This window comes from Lacerta agilis, chromosome 8, assembly GCF_009819535.1.
Source record: "Lacerta agilis isolate rLacAgi1 chromosome 8, rLacAgi1.pri, whole genome shotgun sequence".
Classification (NCBI taxonomy): Eukaryota; Metazoa; Chordata; class Lepidosauria; order Squamata; family Lacertidae; genus Lacerta; species Lacerta agilis.
In genome coordinates, this window is record NC_046319.1 from 83,976,427 (window position 1) to 83,997,878 (window position 21,452).

The 21,452-nt window shown below is 48.5% G+C and overlaps 1 protein-coding gene across 1 annotated transcript in view; it reads right to left on the reverse strand.

The window, feature by feature from the left end:
- Positions 1–21,452, reverse strand: part of SPTBN4 (spectrin beta, non-erythrocytic 4) — an 85,272-nt gene that overhangs the window by 51,579 nt on the left and 12,241 nt on the right. Inside the window, exons 7-14 of the mRNA XM_033158648.1 lie at positions 19,951–20,063; positions 17,598–17,785; positions 15,062–15,179; positions 13,623–13,781; positions 11,750–12,052; positions 6,713–6,863; positions 2,624–3,497; positions 1,363–1,500 (exon numbers count right to left, since the gene is read on the reverse strand). Coding sequence (XP_033014539.1) covers positions 1,363–1,500; positions 2,624–3,497; positions 6,713–6,863; positions 11,750–12,052; positions 13,623–13,781; positions 15,062–15,179; positions 17,598–17,785; positions 19,951–20,063 — 2,044 coding nt within the window. The remainder of the gene's footprint in view (positions 1–1,362; positions 1,501–2,623; positions 3,498–6,712; positions 6,864–11,749; positions 12,053–13,622; positions 13,782–15,061; positions 15,180–17,597; positions 17,786–19,950; positions 20,064–21,452) is intronic.

Below are 21,452 nucleotides of genomic sequence, written 5' to 3' on the forward strand. Positions count from 1 at the left end.
GTCTTGCCCTCGGCTGTACTGGAGGGACGTTTCCAACAGATTCCACACAAAAAACGCTTATGTCCCAAATCGGTGGTGCATGCTCTCCTGGCTTGCACTCTTTATAAAGACTTGAGGAATGAGGTTATTGTCCACTCCGGGTTGCTCAGCCACTGCCCCAGTGTCCTTTCTCTTGGCAGATCAAGATGAGCAGGTGACAGCAAAGGTGGCAAGGTTTTTAGCTGGGGCAATCAGAATAAGGTCCACTATTTGACTATTGATTCAAAACCCTAAGAGGTATTTTATATAACTGACTTTTTATTTCTATTCTTTGTATACTGTATTGTTGTTTTATTGCTATGGCCGGTGGCTGGCGCAAATAAAGATTCATTCATTCATTCCACCTTCATGGGATGTCCCTGAGTTCTAGAGTTAAGAGAAAAACTTTCCTCTCTCCACTTTCTCCAGGCGCACCTTTTCTCCAAACTCAAAAGCCCCAACCTTTCCTTCCATCCCTTGATCAAGAAGGGGATCAAGCACAAGGGCATCAGGCAAAGCTGGTCAGCAGACTCTCACCTAGTCGCCTCTGGCGAGTTGGAATGGCCTCCAAGCAACCAGAGCAGGGGAGCCTGGCAGAAATGATCTCTCTCTCTCTCCTCTTTTTACAGTCCACAAAAGTCAATGCCTCTGTGGGCTGGGAGCTTTTGGGGACCTGTGAGCAGCTTTGTGGGGGTCTTTGGTTTAAGCCCCACTCAGGAGAAAGGGGAAAGAGAGAGGAAGGGGGGGGATTGGGAACTGGGGAGATGCTTGCAAAGGCAACACACACACAGCGTTTCTCCACCAGCAGGCCCGACTCCAGGGTCCTCGCAAGGGGAGAGGCGGGTGACAGAGAGAGATGGCTCCCTGAGGGGTCCTATGTGCCCTTTTGTGCTCAGTGACACTGTGACATTTTGCTGCAGCGAAGGGGGTGGGGGGTGGACGGACAACCAATTATCCTCGTAGGACGACGAGCCCCTCAGGGCTGCAGCCAAACAAGAAACAGCAATGAGCCAAATGAGAGGTGGCTGCTTTTGAGGCCGCTCAGGGTGGAGGTGGCAAAGGGACAGGGGACAGTCCTCTAAAGAGAGCAGAGGCGGGCAGGGGGCTCTCCGAGGACAGACCTCCCTCATCCCTCCTGCAGCCCCGACCCAAGGCACTCTGCTTGCGGGGGGAGGGGGAGGGGACTCCGCCATACCCACATCTGGGCTACAGAAAGCCCAGTGGCCCCCCAGTCAGGAAAGCCCTACGCTCAGATCTCTGAGGCTGGCTGAGCTTTCTCTTAGGGCACTCTGCACATGCTCCAGTGAGCAGCCCTCGCCCTTCAGCGCAAGGGATGCTTTGTACCTGCTGTTCAGGTGGTCCTGGCAGGAGCGGACCTCAGAGGAGCTGGGGTGGCCCCCGTCCACCAGCTGCTGCACTATCTGGTTGACGTCCAGGATCCGGCCCATCAGGCTGTTCATCTCTTGGTCGAGACTTTCGAACCTGTGGAGGAAGACAGCAGGGAGACCCATCAGGAGGCAGCTGCCTCAGGAGCCAAGGACAGAAAGGGGGGCAGAAAGATGGCAGCAGGGCAGCCCCCAGCCCAGGAGCTCTGGCCTTCCAGTCTATCCCAGGAGGTGGCTGTGGTGTCGTTCCCAGAGGCCAGCTCTGCTCCTCCATCCCATCGGGGCATTTTCTGGCTCTCCTTCCCTCCAGAAAACCCTCCAGAAACCCATTGAGATATGAAGCCCATCACCTTAGCCCATATCCATCCACTTGTGGGATGTGATGCATAAGGAGCAGTCAAGTACAACATTCCTTGTTTTCCTAGAACGGACATGCAAGGGGATGTTTGGTCCAGCCAGTCGAAAGCTTCCTGTTTCCTCCTGGCTGGAACATCCTTCCTCTTGCATGACCTTACCTGTCCAGGTAACAAAAGGGACAAGGCACGCAGCACTCTCTCTCTCTTTGACTTCCTCTGTCTTTGGAGCAGCTTTTTAGCTAGAGATGCTGATTATCCCCATATGGGATAGAACAGGGGTGGGCAACCTAAGGCCCATGAGTCTGTAGTGGCCCACAGGGCTCATCTAACCGGCCCATGGCCAACAGAGGACAGCAGAGGACACTGGGATTATTCATATATGGGATAGATCCACATGTATATACTTTGTAACTAAGTCTGCCTTCAGGGATCCAACTGGGAACTGATGATGTGAGTAAACTCCTTTTATATACTTTACACAAGATTGTGGCGTGTTTATTCTTTTAAGAGGGATATAAGAACTTGCCAGGAACTTAATAGTGAGAGGCTTGCACAAGCCTGCAACCAGCCATCTGCTGTGCGTTTAAAAGGGGAATGTGAAACTCTGCTGAGTAAAGGGACTTGCTAACGTGTTAGGAAGAATATTAATAAACAATATATGCTCTCCTGCCTCCCTGAACATTCCCACAGGGTGAAGGGCAGCAGCAGCAGGGACGGTGCCAGAGGACAGAACCAGGGTTTTCTGCATGCCAGGCAGGTGCTGCCCCCTGAACCACAGCCCGGCTTTCTCTGAACAACCTGCCCCCCCATCCCGTTTCCTCCCCCCGGCCATGGGGCCAGGGTCCACCCCTTCCTCCACCTTACCGGTGCTGCACCACCTCCACGTCCTCCAGCTTCTGGGGCACCTCCATGCGGTTGAGCCACTGCTCCTTCTCGTCGATCCAGACCTCGCAGGCGTTGACCTCGCCAAACATGCGGTAGACGGCCAGGGCGTCCTGGAGCCACTGGCGGCGCAGGACAGCCACCTCAGCCACCTCCCCGTACAGCTGCTCCACCTCCACGATGCGCACCTGGACGTCCACCAGCTCATGGTACTCAGGCGCCAGGGCAGCCAGCTGGGTGCGCAGTGCCAGGACGGTGCCCCGATGCTGGTCGATCTCCTCGGCCACGCCCTTGTGCTTCTTGACCAGCGACTGGGTGGAGTATTCGTCGTGGCCAAAGTCGTCGCTGGAGACCAGGCGGTAGGCGTCCTGCAGCCACACCACCAGGTCCTCGGTGTCGGCGCTGAACTGGTGGAAGCCGAGGGCCTCCTGCAGCTTCCGCAGGTGGGTGGCCGCCAGCTCCTCCAGCTTCTTCCAGTGCTGGCGCACCTCGCGGGTTTTCTCCTGGATTGCACTCGGCGTGCCCTTCCTGCGGAGCAGGACCTGCTCTCCCCGGCGCATGGCCGTCTGCAGCAGGGAACGGCGCCCACCCAGCTCGCCCAGGAGGATGCTGTGCTTGCTGAGCAGCTTGGCTACGCTGTTGAGGTCCTTGCCGTAGCCACACGGGGAGGACAGGATGCGCTCCTTCTCGCGCACCCAGGCCTCCGCCTCCTCCATCTCCTGGAAGAAGGACCACAGCTGGCGGGACGCCTCCAGCTCCTGCCGTCGCTTCGACGCCAGCTCCTGCAGCTGCTCCAGGCAGCTCTGGACATGGCTGACCCGGTTGCAGATGACCTGTGGGTCGCAGGGCTGGTAGCCTGCAGGGGAAGGAGGGGGAGCAGGAAGGGATGGTGGAGAGTCAAAGCAGGAGGAGCTCCAATAAGTGTTGGAAGTATAAAGAAAAAGAAGGCACTTTTTCATATGTGGTGGAACTGCAAAATAATCACAAGTTTTTAGGAAATAATTTATAATGAAATGAAAAAAATGTTGAAGAGCACATTTGTTTAAAAAGCCAGAAGCATTTTTCTTAGGCGTTACAGGTCAAGACTTGCCAAAAGAAATGAAGAAGTTATTTATGGTATGCAATAACGGCAGCTAGGATTTTACTACCTCAGAAATGGAAAGACAACAAGACACTATCTAAAGAAGAATGGCAAGAAAAACTGATGGAATATGACAGAGTTAACTGGAAAACTTAAGAGACAAGGACAACATAGACTTGAAAAAAGACTGGAAACCATTTATGTTATACAGTGGTATTTCTGGTTATGAACGGGATCCGTTCCGGAGCCCCGTTCGTAACCTGAAAGGTCCGCAACCTGAAGATCCGCGTCTGCGCATGTGCGTGGCATGATTCGGCACTTCTGCGCATGTGCGTGATGTCATTTTGTGCGTCTGCACATGCGCGAACCCCCGAACCCAGAAGTAACCCATTCCAGTACTTCCGGGTTCGGCGTGTTCATATCCCATGACGAACAGAACCTGAAGCATTCCTAACATGAGGTACGAATGAACTGACAGAAAAACTATAAAGAAATGGACTCACTAGCAGGGTTTGACTAACCATTTACAATTAATAACATAGAAATTAAGAGGTGAAAGCTGGAAAATAATAAAGAGTTAGAGGAAATATGAAAATATGTGTGCTATAAAAAGGTTAAGAATATAATAATATTTAAATTAAAGATTGTAATATTAAGGTAAATTAAAACAAGCAGGGCAAGCAAATATTTAAGAACCAGAAAAGGAAGTTGAGGGAAGTCTCGGGGTGGTGGTGGAGGGGGTTGGGGAATTATATTGTATTTCGTTTTTGAAATAATGTTGATTGTGACTGATAAAACTGTAAAATTTACGTAAAAGTATTTTTTTAAAAGAGAGAGTCAAAGCAGGAGAAAAAAGACGAGGGGGAGGAGGAAGAACACACACTCTCTCTCTCTTGTCTCTGCTATTGTGGGTCCTTCTGCACATGTTCGCCTTCACCCAGAACGTGGGGCGCTCCTGGCCCAGGGGTCAGGGAGCCCGTCTTGGGTCTGGGACTCCCCAGACTCCATTCCTGCCCCCGCCAGGCCAAAGCAGGCAGGTGTCTGGCTTCTGGGAACCCGATCCCTCCCCTGGTGGCAGCCAGTTAGCAGATAAACAAAAGGAGTTCTTACCAAGTAATTTATTCCATCGTTCACAGAGAGATACAAAGGAAGGCAGCTTCCCGAAAATAATGGCGTTGCTCCAAATGAAGTCCCACCCCCTCTGTCTCTCCTATTCTACATCATCCCTGCGTTGGCTAATCTGAGTTTTCTGCCTCTGAGCTTTCTGTTAGGGAATCATTCTGCCAGAAACGAGTAGAAAGTTTCTAGCAGTTTTGTCAACAACAAAATGTTGCTGGTTTTGGTGTTGAATATATGCTATACAGTGGAGCCTCGCAAGACGAAATTAATTCGTTCCACGAGTGCTGTCGTATAGCGGAGATTTCGTCTTGAGAAGCACGGTCGGAGGAAGCGTGGCTTTACGAAAAACAAACAAATTATTATTATTATTATTATTATTATTATTATTATTATTATTATTACATCCTAGGAGCCTACACAACACAAAACACAGTTGCTGTAGGTAGATTTTGTTTTATTTGTTTTTTTATCTTATATTTTGGAAATGTACATCCAGTTTTTTCCCCTTTAAATTTTTAGGAGGCCCCCAAGAGAGTGGGGCCCTAAGCTAGAGCTTGTTCAGTTTATATGCTTGTTCAGCTTATATGTAAATCTGGCACTGATGCCAGGGAGAAGGAGGGTCAGGATTATTATTATTATTATTATTATTATTATTATTATTATTATTATTATTATTATTATTTTATTTGTACCCCGCCCACCTGGCTAGGTCCCCCAAGCCACTCTGGGCGGCTTCCAACAAATATTAAAATACATTAAAATGTCACAGATTAAAAACTTCCCTAAACAGGGCTGCCTTCAGGAGATCATCAACCAGCGCGACCAAGGCAGTTTCAGTCCCATGATGAGGCCTGAATCCCGATTGGAAGGGATCCAAATGGTCCGCTTCTTCCAGGCGTGCTTGGAGTTGTTCAGCAACCACCCGCTCAATCACCTTGCCCAAGAATGGTAGATTTGAGACTGGGCGATAGTTGGCCATATTGGCCGGGTCTAAAGATGTTTTTTTAAGAAGCGGTTTAATGACCGCCTCTTTCAGCAGGTCTGGGAAGATTCCCTCACAGAGGGAAGCATTCACCACCCTCGGAGCCCATCGCCCAGCCCCTCCCGGCTAGCTTTTATAAGCCAGGATGGGCAAGGATCAAGGAGACAGGTGGTTGGTTTCACTCGTCCAAACAGCCTGTCCACATCCTCGGAGGTAACAGATTGGAATTGATTCGATGCAACTTGATTAGACAGGGCTCTAGCACTCTCCCGCCCTGGCCCTGCTCCCATGGTGGAGTCTACCTCTTCCCGAATCTGAGCAACTTTATCTGCCCTGATGGAGCAGGTGGTTCTGCTAAATTGCAAACCACCTGAAAAAGTCTCCTGCTGCTGTTTCCTGCAGATGCAATAGAGGCGGTGAAGAAAGTCTTCTTCGCCATCGCTACTGCCACATGGTAGGCTCGACATTGAGCTCTAACCTGTGTCCGGTCAGATTCAGAATGAGTTATCCGCCACCAGCGCTCTAGACATTTCAACGATTGTTTCATCACCCTCAGCTCCAGGGAAAACCACAGGGCTGTCCGGGCTCCATACAATTGGCGAGGGCGCTTCAGAGCCAAACAGTCAATTGCTTTCCAAGCACGGACACAGAGTCTGTCAGCTGTCTCTCCCCTGGTGCTGCTTCCTCCTTCTGCTGCTCTCCCAATATTCTCCAGCTTCTCCCCTCTGCAGCCTCTGAACTATGACCTTCTGCAAACCACTGTTCTAAATCTACACTGTCCTCCTCTTCTGGGGAAGGTTCAGGAGGAGGGAAGGTGGTCTCCACCATTCCTCTCCGCTCCAGTCCCTGACAGCAGGAGGAGGAGGGGGTCCCTGTCCCGTTGGCTTACCTGTCAGCTCCGAGAACTTGAGGGCGGCCACATTCAGCGCCTGCACGCGCTCGCTCTGGGCAGAGATGTCGGCCTCCAGCAGCGCATGCTTCTGCAGCAAGTCCTCCACCTCCAGCAGGTGCTTCCCACACTCCTTGGACGACAGCTGGGCCTGCCGGGAAGGAGAGGGGTGTGGGGGGGATGTGATGCATAAGTAGAAGTCAAATACAACATTCCTTGTTTTCCTAGAGTGGACATGCAAGGGGATGTTTGGCCCAGCCAGTCAAAAACTTCCTGCTTCCTCCTGGGCTGGAATATCCTTCCTCTTGCATGTGACTAGAGGTGGGCATGACCTTACCTGACCAGGTAACAAAAGGGACAGGGCACGCAGCACTCTCTCTCTTTTTTGACTTTCTCCATCGTTGGAGCAGCTTTTTAGCTAGAGATGCTGATTAACCCCATATGGAATAGAACAGGGATCGGCAACCTAAGGCCCATGGGTTTGTACTGGCCCACAAGGCTCATCTAACTGGCCCATGGTGACCCCTGCTGCCCCCGCCGCCCACTCTTACTGGAGCAGCACGGCACGGGGACCAACGTCTGTGTTGATGGTGCCCGCATGCATGCGTACACACTATTTCCGGCCCACATCCGGGTCGGAGGAGCACCGGAAATAGCGTGTGCGCATACACACAGGCACTCCTCTGACACGGAAGAGCGTGCATGCGCAACGCTCTGGCCCATGATCCGATAAGCTTGCCGACCCCTGGGGTAGATCCACATGTATATACTTCATAACTAAGTCTCCCTTCAGGATCCAAATGTGAACTGATGATGTGAGTAAACTCTTTTTATATACTTTACACAAGTTTGTGGCGTGTTTAAGGGGACTTACCAGGAACCCAATATTAAGAGGCTTAAACAAGCCTGCAACCAGCAAAGGGGAATTTGAAACTCTGCTAAGTAAAGGAACTTGCTGGCACAAGTTGGGAAGGATATTAATACACAATATATCCTCTACTGCCTCCTTGAACATTCCCACAGGGTGAAGGGCAGCAGCAGGGATGGGGGGCTCCTCAGAGGACCCTGCTTGAAACCAGCCAGACTCTTAAGAGTCACTGGATTGGAAGGGGCTCCCAGGGCTCGTTGAGTCCAACCCCCCTGAAATGCAGCAAGCACAGGCCAGGCCAGGCCATGTCCCCAAAGAACAGGAGGGTGCCGGTTGCTGCAGGATGGGCAAGAGAGAGAATGGCCCTGGCATGCGCCCAGGCTGCCCTGCGGCAGGCAAGAGACCTCTCGGCTCACTCAGGTGGGCAGCCAGCCAGCCTGCAGGGTCCACACATGACCCAGTCAGGGGGACAGTCTCCTTCAGGAGGTGGGGGGGGGGCTCTGCTTCCTTGGAGGCTTTTCCAGAGAGGTTGGGTGGCCATCTGTCAGGGATTCCTCTTTTAAAAACAACAACATTTTATTGATTTTTCAAAATTAACAAAAATAAAAAGCAACAACAATACAAAAACAGAACAAATTGACTTCCCTCTAATCCCTTCCTTGGTTCCATTATTTATCAAGATACTGAATGTCCATTGTTAAATTTGTAACCTATTTAAATCACCTATTATCCATTCATAACAAAATGACAAGTAATCTTAAAACCCTGCTAATGTATTAACCTATGTACAGTGCTTCTGTATATATGCAATAAACACCTTCCATTCTTCCTTAAATTCGTTGTCATCTCTGCCTCTTAGTTTCGTAGTCAATGTTGCCATTTCAGCATATTCCATTAATTTAACTTGCCAGTCTTCTTTATTCCTGAGCCGCGATTCCTGCCTTGCAGGGGGCTGGACTAGAGGATCCTTGGGGGTTCCCTTCCCACGTCACCCTTCTATGATTCTAAGATCTGAAAGGATCGTGGGGTGGGCTTGGGGGGCGTCCAGCGCTGGATCAAGAAGGCTGTCGAAACTGTGGGGTTGTGTCTGGGAGGAACTCCAACCTTCGATGTGGCTGGTGGGCTTGAGCATTTGGTCAAGCAGGGAGGGGATGCTGGGGGGCGGGGGGCAAGGGGTCTTCTCCAGGAAGGAACAGGGGCCAGGAGCTCAGGGAGAAGCAGTTATAAAAGAGTAACAGAGTTGCAGAATTGATTAAAACGATGTACCGGTGGTTTCTAACCCTGGTTAAATGAGCAAAACAAGATCTAATGGTCAGTTTTCATTTCTTAGTACAGAAAGTGTTAATCTGATGTGTAGAGATCTTTGCTATTCACCCTGTGGAACGCCCTCCCATCAGATATCAAAGAGATAAATACCTGACGTTTAGAAGACATCTGAAGGCAGCCCTGTTTAGGGAAGTTTTTAATGATTGATGTTTTAATTAATTTCTAACCTTCTGTTGGAAGTCGCCCAGAGTGACTGGGGAAACCCAGCCAGATGGGCGGGGTATAAATAAATAAATGAGTGAGTGAGTAAATAAATAAATAAATAAATAAATATTATTTCAGGACTGTTCTAGATTTATTTCTGTGTGTGAGAAACAGGAAGAAGATTTCTGATGTTTTGGTCATTTATGCTAGGAAGCTGAGTACAGCTGGCTTGAACTGGTCCTGTTATCTCGTCCGTCAAGGTTGTCAGGCCAGGAGGAGCCTGGGTCTCACTCTCACTCACTTTCCCTGTCTATCACTTTGTTCTGGTCTTCTGTTCTGTATGCTTAGTGTTGTAAGAATTTTAAGGTATTTTATTTATATATAATAGTTATTAATGTACCAAAACAAATAAGGCCACATGTCTGAAAAACAGCACAGGAAGACAGGCCTCACTCCATTTTGACTCCCAACTGACCAAGTATTTCTTTGTCTCAGGAACAAAGAGGGGGGGGGGGCTGCCCCTCCAGCTACTCAGCAGCCCTCTGGCTGAGTGATAATGTCTGGCATCCTGATACCTGAGTGCCAGACAAAAGGGTGTGATTAACTTGGCTGAGATATAGGGAAATGTAAATATCTTTTGTTTCACTTGATGGAACAAAATAGAAAATTCTTTCCAGTAGCACCTTAGAGACCAACTGAGATTGTTCTTGGTATGAGCTTTCGTGTGCATGCACACTTCTTCAGATACTGTTCACTTGATGGGTTTTTGGTGGAGGGCAAGAGGCATGGTGGCAGGGTCCAAGATGCTCAGATCATTGCTACCAGACCCTCCCAATTTGTGATGTAATTCTAATGTATGGAGGGGTGGTCTTGAGCTGGAGGGGGGCAATTTCAAAAGTCTATATAGGAGCTTGCGCGCCTTTGTTCGGGGTCTTTTGCTTGCAAAAACACCCTGCTGCAGCAGTTCTAATAAAGGGCTACTGCCTTGCTTTGGGAGATTCTGTATCGTCTCTATTTATTCATAAGTGCTCCTGAGAGGAGGGGAGCCCTACTAAGGCTCTCTCCCCGGGTTCGTGGACTCCCTTCTGGGGTTGAACCTAATTTTTATTACATTAGTGTTAAGGTTAAGTCTTATTATAAGTGCTGCAATGAGATTTCTTATGTTGTTGTTTAGTCATTTAGTCGTGTCCAACTCTTTGTGACCCCATGGACCAGAGCACGCCAGGCGCTCCTATCTTCTTATGGAAAGGGCCAATCCTGATTGTATTGGATTTGTGACCATTCTGCTCATTTGCCTTCCCTATCAGTAAACTCAGTAAACTCTGCTGGATTCAATTGCCTCTGTTCTATTTTTTGGGAACTCTGCTACATGTTTAATTTTTTTCCTGCTCCCCCCTTCCATGGGTGACACTAATAAGTGATGGAAATGTAAAGAAACAGAGGGTACGTTCTATCATATGTGGTGGAAAGGCAAGGTGTTTGTTTTTAAAAAGGAAAATGATTTATAATGAAATGAAAAAAATGTTTAAAGTAACCTTTGTTTAAAAAAACCAGAAACCTTTTTATTAGGTATTCTAGGAGCGGTGATTCCAAAAGACCAGAAAAAATTGTTTATATATGCTATGATGGCCACAGATACTGAAGCAGTCCCGACCAAAGAAGATTGGCAAACCAAGTTAATGCACTATGCTGAAATTGCAAAACTAACTGGAAAGCTCAGAAATCAAGATGACGAAAAATTTAAAAAAGAATTGGAAAACTTTACTTTGTATTTGCAAAAGTCTTGTAAGCAGGTTAATATATTTTAAAAACACATAATTTTAGAAATAGTACAGGAAATCTGAGGTTAAAAAAATAATTTGGAGTAGAAATGATATACAGGTGAAAACTTAGGGAACGGGGGGGGGGAGTCATGGCGTTCACAGAATTATGAATTTGATACTATTTTTGTGTATATTTTTTCTTTTCTTTCTTTCTTTGTTGTTGTATTTGTTATTTTTTTATTACCTTTGTAGAAAATTTAATGAAAATATATTTTTTTAAAAGAATTGTAGAGTTGAAAGGGACCCCCGAGGGTCATCCAGTCCAACCCCCTGCAAGGCGAAAATCACAGCTGAAGAATTTCTGACGGGGGGCCACCCAACCTCTGTTTAAGATGAAGCAAGGGGAAGAAAATGAGAAGAGCCTGCTGGATCAGGCCAAAGGGGGCCCATCCAGTCTGTCACCCTGTCCTCACAGTGGCTGGCCAGGTGCTCCCCCTGTGGCCCCCCCCCCCAGGTACCTGTCAGGATGTAGGAACTTGGCAGAGACACATGCCTGACTGGCATGTTCCTTCCCTCCTGGACAATCATTCGGGAGCTTCTTAAGCATTCCTCAGCCCGAACATCATAGCGACTGATGCCAGAAGACATCAGCACACTAACGGATCCGCAGAGGTTTGCACATTTGCGTAACAGAACTCAGCAACTCAGCATTTACATATAAAACACACAGAGAGCACTTCAACATGGCTCCCTCTCTCTCTGGCATCAGACAGCAAAGAGAAAGAGCAAAGGACAATAGACCCACTTCAGGGAACACAGCAAGACAAACATCCTGTCTTCATCACATCCCATTCCTGTGGAATCAAAACACACACCCAGTCATGTGATGGACAACAAACCCATGACTGCACACAGGGAATGAATCTCCAACAGTACCTGCATGTCGTCCATCCAGTCGATCATGTAGACCATCTCCTGGAAGACCTTCTGCAGGGCCACGTTCTGCTCCAGCCGGGCTCGGCGGCCGCTGACCAGCTCCGTCAGGAGGCCCCACTGGCGCAGGATGTTCTCCTTCTGCGCGTTGATGCGCTTGCTGTCGTAGTAGCCCTCCGACTCCATCTCCTGGGCCAGCTCCACCACCACCTGGATGCGCTCCTGGTAGGAGGAGATGTCCGCCTCGATGGCCTCGTGCTTCTTCATGGCGGCCTCCACCGCAGGGAGGTCGTAGCCGAAGTTGTCCTGGAAATGAGACACGCACAAAAATATCTGAAGGATTGCTGTAGCAATATGACATCAGCAGCAGGCCTTGAATGATTCCTGTGGTATGAAAATTACAAGATAATATAACATCGATGAAAATTAACAAAATTAACAACAAACAACAACAACAACAAAGTTTTCCTGGCAGGAGGGAGGGAAGGAAGGAAGGAAGGGACCAGGTAGTGAGCAGGAGGCAGCCAATGTAATCTGATCTAAGGAGAACAGTGAGGCATCTGCCCATGTGCAGAGTGTTTTCCATGCACCAGGAAACCACAAGCCCTCCCCCACTTTTTCAATTTGGAATACAGTGGTACCTTGGTTCCCAAATACCAAAAACCCAGAAGTAGGAGTTCTGATTTTCGAATGTTTTTCAGAAGCCAAACCCCCGATGCGGCTGTTGGCTATTGTTTCCAGGGCACCTGCACAAGTCAGAAGCCGTGCCTTGGTTTTTGAATATTTCAGAAGTCAGACAGACTTCTGCAATGGATTAAGTTTGGCACTTTTGTTTTTGCTATTTATATTGCAAAATATAATAGGAAGGACAGATCCTGAAGCTGAGGCTCCAAGACTTTGGCCACCTCATGAGAAGAGAAGACTCCCTGGAAAAGACCCTGATGTTGGGAAAGATGGAGGGCACAAGGAGAAGGGGACGACAGAGGATGAGATGGTTGGACAGTGTTCTCGAAGCAACTGGCATGAGTTTGGCCAAACTACGAGAGGCAGTGAAGGATAGGCGTGCCTGGCGTGCTCTGGTCCATGGGGTCACGAAGAGTCGGACACGACTGAACAACAACAATTTATATTGCATTTTTTGTTTTTTGGCTTTTTCGGTTCATTTGTTTTTGTGACTATGTGGAACCCAGTTCAGCTACTGATTGATTGATGGTGTGACTGCGGAAATGGATCAAAGCCCCCCCCCTCCAAACAAGGACTATCATCAGTGCAGGTAAGGAAAAATAATAATTTTAATTTTCATCTACAATACGGTCTTATTTATTTTATAGCACAGTACATTGCTTTCATTTGGATCAATGGTCTTGTTAGAGAGTAAAATTCATATTTTAGGGGTTGTTTTTAAAAGTCTGGAATGGATTAATCTGTTTTGCATTCCTTTCTATGGTTTTGGAACGCTTTGGTTTTGGAACGGACTTCCGGAACAGATTAAGTTTGAGGACTGAGGTACCACTGTATAGAGCAGTGTTTTTCAACCACTGTTCCGTGGCACACTAGTGTGCCGCGAGATGTTGCCTGGTGTGCCGTGGGGAAAATTGAAAAATTACTTTATATATAGTCAATATAGGCACAGAGTTAAATTTTTTAACATTTTCTAATGGTGGTGTGCCTCGTGATTTTTTTCATGAAACAAGTGTGCCTTTGCCCAAAAAAGGTTGAAAAACACTGGTATAGAGGAAGAGCTTCTGCACACCCTCTTTCTTACAATGCAGCACGGGAGCGGGTCCCTCTATCACCTGCGGTCCTTCCTCCCCTTGCCCTGATCCGAGTCCTGGCCCCCCAGCCTCCCCCCCCCCCGTCTCTCTGCCCGCCTTACCTGGGAGACCAGGCGCTGGTTCTCATTCAGCCAGGTCTCCCGCATGACGGCCTTGTGGTCAAAGCGCTGGGCCAGCAGCTCCAGCTTCTCCTGGCGGATCAGCTCATTGCGCAGCGCCACCTCGCGCTCGTGCTCCGCCTTCTCCAGCCGGGTCCAGGCCTGCCGAGAAAGGGAAGGGGCAAAGAGTCACAGAACAGCAGAGCGGGAGGGGTCCCCCAAGGGTCATCCAGTCCAGCCCCCCTGCAATGCAGGAGCAACCGTCCAAACATCCCGGACGGAGGAGAGCGTTCCGACCTCGGCTTCAAAGCCTCCAGCAAAGGAGATCCCACGGAAAGTCCTTCCTAAGGTTTATAGAATCATAGACTTGTGGAGTGGGAAGGGATCCCGAGGGTCATCTAGTCCAACCCCCTTCAAGCTGGGAAACTCAACAGAGAGTCAGAGAATGGCCAAGTTGGAAGGGATCCCAAGGGTCACGTGGTCCAATCCCCTGCAAGGTGGGAATCTCAACTCAAGTATCCAAGATGCTGAGTCAGAATCTACTTTCTTGTAACTTGCAGCCATGGGTTTGAGTCCTGCCCACCAGAGCAGAAGAAAACCTACTTGCTCCACCTTCCGTGGGACAGAGATATTGGAAGATGGCTCTCATCCCACCTCTCAGCCTCTTCTTCCCCAGGCTAAGCCTCCCCACTTCTCTGAACCATTTCCCGCTCCCTGACCATCTTGGTCTCCCTCCTCTGCACATGGTCTGCAAGCACTGAGGTCCCGTCTCTCCCCCCCCCCCCCGGCTCAACACTCCCCCAGGCTGCCCTGCCCCTCACAGAATGAATGAATGAATCTTTATTTGTATCAGCCATCGGCCGCAGCAATAAAACAATTTGATATACAAAGAATAAAAATAAAAAGTCAAATTATATCAAATACATTTTAGGGTTTTGAATCAACAGTCAAATAATGGGTCTTATTCTGATTGCCCCAGCTAAAAACCTTGCCACCTTTGCTGTCACCTCTTCATCTTGATCTGCCAAGAGAAAGGACACTGGGGCAGTGGCTGGGCGACCCGGAGTGGACAATAAAAGAGGGAGGATAACCTCATTCATCAAATCTTTATAAACAGTGCAAGCCAGGAGGGCACGTGCCACCGATTCGGGACTGCCATCTCCACAGGGACATAAGCGTTTTTCATGTGGAATCTGTTCGAATTGTCCCTCAAGTCCAGCCGAGGGCAAGACATTCAATCTTGCGAGAGTAAAAACGCGTCTATATTTTGGAATTGCTCGGTTATGCAGATAGGGTGCCGGAGAGTCGAAATGGGAAGGTGGGAGATAGCCATGCCAGGGGCAGAATTTCCTTATTGCGGCCAAGTTGTTCTGGCGCTCGATATCATTTAGGCGCTGTCCATGGCAGATTTACTGGCCATCGCAGACCCTCTTGGGACCCACCTTGTTGATGTCGGAGATGCTCCTGCCTTCCTTGGGGATGTAGAGCTTCCGGTTATTGGCCCGGAGCTTGCTCTGGATGGAGAAGAGGAGGACCTCCAAGTTCCCCTTCTCCTGAAACCTGCAGGCCAAGGACAGAGGGATCAGCCAGCCTCCAGCCCCAGAGAGAAGGGACCACGCCCATCGACAGGCACACAGCTCCCATGACCCTCGAGAGACCAGGGTTCAAATCCCCCCTCAACCCCAAAGCTCACTGGGGGCCAGCCACTGCCCCTCTGCCTGACTTACCTCGCAGGGCTGTTGTTGTGAGGATTAAAAGAGGAGGGGGAGAACAAAGGTGGAATAGAAATGCAAGAAAGAAATTATTCCTTGCAGAGCAAGACTTGGCTGTGGAAATGGGGTGTGTGTGTGTGTGTGTGTGTGTGTGTGGAAGGCCTAAATTGGCCCTAGAGGGCACCTGCTCTCTCCTTCCTTGCTAAGGATGCTATCTGACTTTTAGAAGACATCTGAAGGCAGCCCTGTTTAGGGAAGCTCTTAATATCTGATGAATTGTTGTATTTTATTATTTTGCTGGAAGCAGCCCAGAGTGGTTGGGGAAATCCAGCCAGATGGGAGGTGTGTGTATAAACAAACAAACAAACAAATAAATAAATAAATATTATGCTTCCCAGAGGCAAGAAACCAAGTCACTGTGCAGTATTTTGCTAATGAGGCATTACTTTTAGTATATACTGTAAAAGCCTCAACAGCTCGGAACCAGTTTACAAGAAGGACCGCCTGGCCTGCCTACCGTATTGGTTGAATATAAGCCGCAATTTCCCTCCAAATCTCGACTGTGAAAAGTTAAAGTGTGGCTTAAATTCGCAACCTTACAAAAATTGGCTTTTATGATATCACTGCTGAAACAGACATACTGTAAAATGGTACAAAACAATGTTTTCTTGCCGATCTGCGAGCTTGAGACTGTTGTGCAATTAATTCTAATGTCCTTCATCGCTTTCCCCATATTTTACAGTGTAGTATTTATTTTTTATTTGCATTTACGGTGCTACGAACAGGTGTTAAACCCACTTGCGAGTCCTCTCTAGTACCCGTGGAATTTTACTGGAAGGACAGATCCTGAAGTTGAGGCTCCTCATGAGAAGACTTCCTAGAAAAGACCCTAGAATCATAGAATCATAGAGTTGGAAGAGACCACAAGGGCCATCCAGTCCAACCCCCTGCCAAGCAGGAAACACCTGATGTTGGGAAAGGGCACAAGGAGAAGGGGACGACAGAGGATGAGATGGTTGGACAGTGTTCTCGAAGCGACTGGCATGAGTTTGGCCAAACTGCGGGAGGCAGTGAAAGATAGGCGTGCCTGGCGTGCTCTGGTCCATGGGGTCACAAAGAGTCGGACACAACAGAACAACAACAAAGCACAAAACGTATCAAGGCGGAACACAAAGTTAACACTAGAAGCAGAGAAGCAACTTAAAAGGAAAAAGAAACAGTTAAAAGCAAGGATCAAGAAAAGATTGTGGGAGATTGCCTGCATAAACCGGGCAGAACAGGAAATTTTTCAGCAGGTGTTTAAAAGTTGCCACTGAATCTCCAGTGGAAGAGAGTTCCACCGGACTGGACCAAGGACACGGCAGGCTGGGTTTCCTGTTGCCATCCAAGGAGCCTTATCAATTTGTGGAGCAACCAGCAATGCTCCTGCGAATGATCTCAGGGATGGAACTGGGGGACTATAGGGCAGTGATAGAGAACCTTTTAGAGACCGAGTGCCCAAACTGCAACCCAAAACCCACTTATTTATCACCAAGTTCCAACTCAGCAATTTAACCTGTATATTTCATTTTTTTCTGTGTGTTTCAAGTTTCTTCTTTATGACTACTATCGTAATAAATAATCCTTCATAAAAGTTATTGCGCTACATTCTTCATTGAATTATCTTTCCATTGATATATAATTTTATGGTATAACTCAGTGCTTTTTTTCTAAAAAATGTTTAGGGGTACTCTCATTTTGACTCAAAAATTACCACCCGGGGAAAATAAATGCAGTTGAAATTGGAAAATAAATACAATGAATTTCTTCTCCCGTTAAATTCACAAAATGTTTAGGGGTATGCGTCCCCCTGCGTCCCCAAACCTTGGAAATACTTCCCCCCCAGAAGGTTCCACAATTTTGGCCACAAGTGTACACTAGAGGGCTGTACTAAGAGCCACCCTCTCCCAGTTTTTAATATGAGATAATAATGATTGTCTGTGTGCACATATACAAATAAATGTAAAATAAATAAACCCAGCCAGATGGGCAGGGTAGAAATAATAAGTCATTATTATTATTATTATTATTATTATTATTATTATTTGTATTTTACGGAGTCAAGGGGGTGGCGGCCAAAAAACACAGCTGGCTTCGGTTGGCAAACCCTGCCCCCGCACACCAGTCCCTGCCCTGCTGCCCCCTTTGCCCAACTGAAGACCCACCTCCAGCCCCGGGAGCCTCATTGACCTCTGCTCCCCAACCCCACCCTGTGCCCCCCACTCACTTGACCGGCTTCTCCAGGGTGCAGAAGGCGGTGAAGGCCTGCAGCTGCTGCTGGACGCCCACCAGGGAGTTGGCAAACTTCTGGTTGCTGATGATGGCGATGGTGAGCTCGATCCACTCGAGGAGCTCGCTGGCCAGAGACTCGTAGCGCTCAATGATCTTCTCAATCTCTAGCACCTGGTCCAGCACCTGCAGAAAAGGGACCAGGCGGTGGGATGTAATCCACTGGGAGCAGTAACACAACATTCCTTGTTTTCCTAGAATGGACATGCAGGGGGGTGTTGGTCCAGCCCAGGGGTCAGCAAACTTTTTCAGCAGGGGGCCGGTCCACTGCCCCTCAGACCTTGTGGGGGGCCGGGACTATATTTTTTGGGGGGGAATGAACTAATTCCTATGCCCCACAAATAACCCAGAGATGCATTTTAAATAAAAGCACACATTCTACTCATGTACAAACACACTGATTCCCAAACTGTCCACAGGCCGGATTTAGAAGGCAATTGGGCCAGATCCCTGGGTCTTAGTTTGCCTACCCATGGTCCAGCCAGTTGAAAACTTCGTTCCTCCTGGCTGGAGCATCCTTCCTTTTGCATGTGATAGAAGGTGGGCGTGACCTCACCTGTCCAGGTAACAAAAGGACAAGGCATGCAGCACCCTTCTCTCTTTTTGACTTCCTTCTTCGTTTGAGCAGCTTTTAGCTAGGGCTGCTCTGCTAGCTCTCAGCTAGCAGAAGCACTGGGATTATTCCCCCACAAGGGGTAGATCCACATGTACATATTTGTAACTAAGTCTGCTTTCAGGGATCCAACTGTGAACTGATGTGAGTAAACTTCTTTTATTGACTTTGAACAAGATTGTGGCATCTTTATTCTTTTAAGAGGGATTAAAGGGAACTTACCTGGAACGTGCAATTCAATCTGAGACAGACTGAATTGTATAATAGTGAGAGGCTCACACGAGCCTGCAACCAGCCATCTGCTGTGCATTTAAAAAGGGGAATGCAACTGCTAAGTAAAGAAACTTGCTAGCACAAGTTAGGAAGGATATTAATAAACAATATATCCTCTCGCCCTGGGGCTCCTGCAGGAGACAGTGATGGCCCCAACTCAGGTGTCTTTAAAAGAGGAGAACACTACTGAATACTACTGGAGAAGAGTAGCCACGTTGGGTACCGTCTGCTTGCAGGCTCGGAGGCAGCAGTGCTTCTGAATCCCATTTGCTAGAAGCCATGGGAGGGGAGAGAGCTCCGTGTTCGAAGAAGAAGAAGAAGAGTTTGGATTTGATATCCCGCTTTATCACTACCCGAAGGAGTCTCAAAGCGGCTCGCATTCTCCTTTCCCTTCCTCCCCCACAACGCGCCGGGCGCTTGCAGCCAGAAGCGAGAGCCCCTCGGGGCTCCCCCCCCCCCCGCCTCACCGGGTAAGTGAAAGAACTATCAGAATCCTGCTTGCTAGTTTCCCACAGGCATCTGGTTGGGCACAGTGAGAAATGGATGCTGGACTAGACGACCTGATCCAGCAGCATGGATCTTCCTATGTTCTTATGGAGCCTCCAGGTCCAGAGGCAGTCTATCTAGATTCCAAGGACCTTAGGGACATTTGGACCCTGTGAGAACAGGATGCTGGACTAGATGCCCCCCCCCCCGGCCTGATCCAGCAGCCAGGATCTCCCAGGTCCTAGGGGTATTTGGCCTGGGGTCAACCTAATTTGACTCCCATCCTGTTTTCATATGATATCTCAGTCCCATCTAATCTCTTTGTCTTCCATGGAAAATAATAATAATAATAATAATAATAATAATAATAATAATAATAATAATAATAATAATTTATTTGTACCCCGCCCATCTGGCTGGGTCTCCAGATTAGATTGTCACTGCTTTTGAATTTCTAATAAAAGGTGATTTTGCCCTTTGTGTGTGTGTTAAGAGATAAACAGTTATCTGTTTTACTGCTGTGATATTACTTCCCATTAAATGACCATGACCAATACCTGTGCTTCTTCAACAACAATTGTTTTCTATCTTGGTGTACCAGTTTTGAAAATTTCTATTAATGTTATTTTTGAAAATGAATGAAACTATATACAAAAAGAAAATGAAAATAAGTCCCCCCCTGCCTTTCTTTGGAAGCTGTGTGCTCCCCCCCTCCTTTGTCTAACCATCTCCTCCTGGTCCAGTGTGAATGTTTCAGACGAGGGGTTTAAAAGTGGCCCACAGGTCCAGCCCTCAGCCCTCCCTGTCACTGGGGCAAGGAGGCACCCGACCCACCGCCTCCCTCCCTCCCTCCCTCCCTTCCTCCCTTCCTTCCTTCCTTCCTCCCTCCCTCCCTCCCTTCTCCCCGCCCCCCACTCACCTTCCCAATCCGCTTCCCCTCCACAGCCAGGGCCTTCATCTTGGAGAAGTAGTGGTAGAACGAGACAACGTAGGTGATGATGGACTTTTCGTCTGGGTGCTCCATGTTGACATCTGCCAAAGGAAGGAGAGAGGGCAGGAAAAGGAGCAAGCGGAGATCCCTGCCCAGTTCTGGACACCCCAGTTGAAGATGGGTATTGACAAGCTGGAAGGTGTGCAGAGAAGGGCAACCAAGATGATGATTGTTATGTATTGAAGTTCTCACCCTAGGCCACTAGGGGTGTGTGTATATAGTTCATTCTGCTGCAGTTTTCACTCAGGTCCGCATATGCTAATGAGGGATTGAAAAAGGACGTTCAGGGATTGGGTAGCTACAGAAAGTTGTTACTGTTGCGTTGTAGCTGAGTTCTATATAAGCAGGCTGCTGAGGCCTTCAGCTCAGTTCTGTTCCAGCCTGAGAATAAACAAGAGCTGTTTGGAAATCACTGTGTCGTCTGCTGTGTCCACCCACGACTTAACAATGATGAAGGGTCTGGAAACCAAGCCTGATGAGGAACGGTTGAAGGAGTTGGGTATGTTCTGCCTGGAGAAGAGGAGACTGAGAGAAGATAGGAGAGCCATCTTCAAGTATCTCAAGGGATGTCATATGGAAGAGGGAGCCAGCTTGTTTTCTCCTGCTCTGCTGCTGGGTAGGACTCGAACCCATGGCTTCCAGTTATAAGAAAGGAGATTCTCACTAAACATTTGGAAAAACTTGACAGTAAGAGATGTTTGATGGTTGTTTCTAAGCAGAGGTTGGGCACCTGGGGATTTGTTAGCTGAGATTCCTGCATTGCTGGGGGTGGCCTAGATTTTATTACTACTGTATTATTATTTTCTTTAGGGAGCATAATTTGGGTTGGTGGGGCTAACAGGAGAATATATTGTTTTAAAAGCAGCTGATCCGTGGCCAACAGATCCCAGGCTATTTGGGATCCAGTCTCTGGCAAGGGTTCAGCTGTACAGGGGGGGTTCTTTTTGAGGGTGGGGGGTAAAGAAAATATGGTGATGGTTGGAGAGAAAGGAGCAGGACTTCTCCTGCACCACTAATGGGAGCCACAATGGAGGACTGCAGAGAAGATAGGGGGGGTGTTGGGGGCACAACCTTCAAGGGAAATCACAAAATTAAGGACAGGGTGGGGTGTATTGGGTGAGAAACCTGGGAAAATGTGGGGTGGGGGGTCTGCTGTCAGATGGGAAGCGGGATCCCCGGTTCCTCACGTGGCCAGTGCGCAAAGGCAACGCTCCCACCAAACATCTTCAGCCTTCGCCTTCTCCTCTCCATCTCAGCCAGCGCTGGCTTTGCCAGGGGGTAATACCCGCAGCAGCAGCAGGGCTGGGGGTGGGCTAGATGGTGCTTTGGGGGCCTTCCAACTTGACAGCTCTATGATTTGAAGTGGGAACTGAGGAAAGGAAGGACAGGTCATGCTGGAGAACTGAGCAACACCCCCCCCCCAAAAAAAA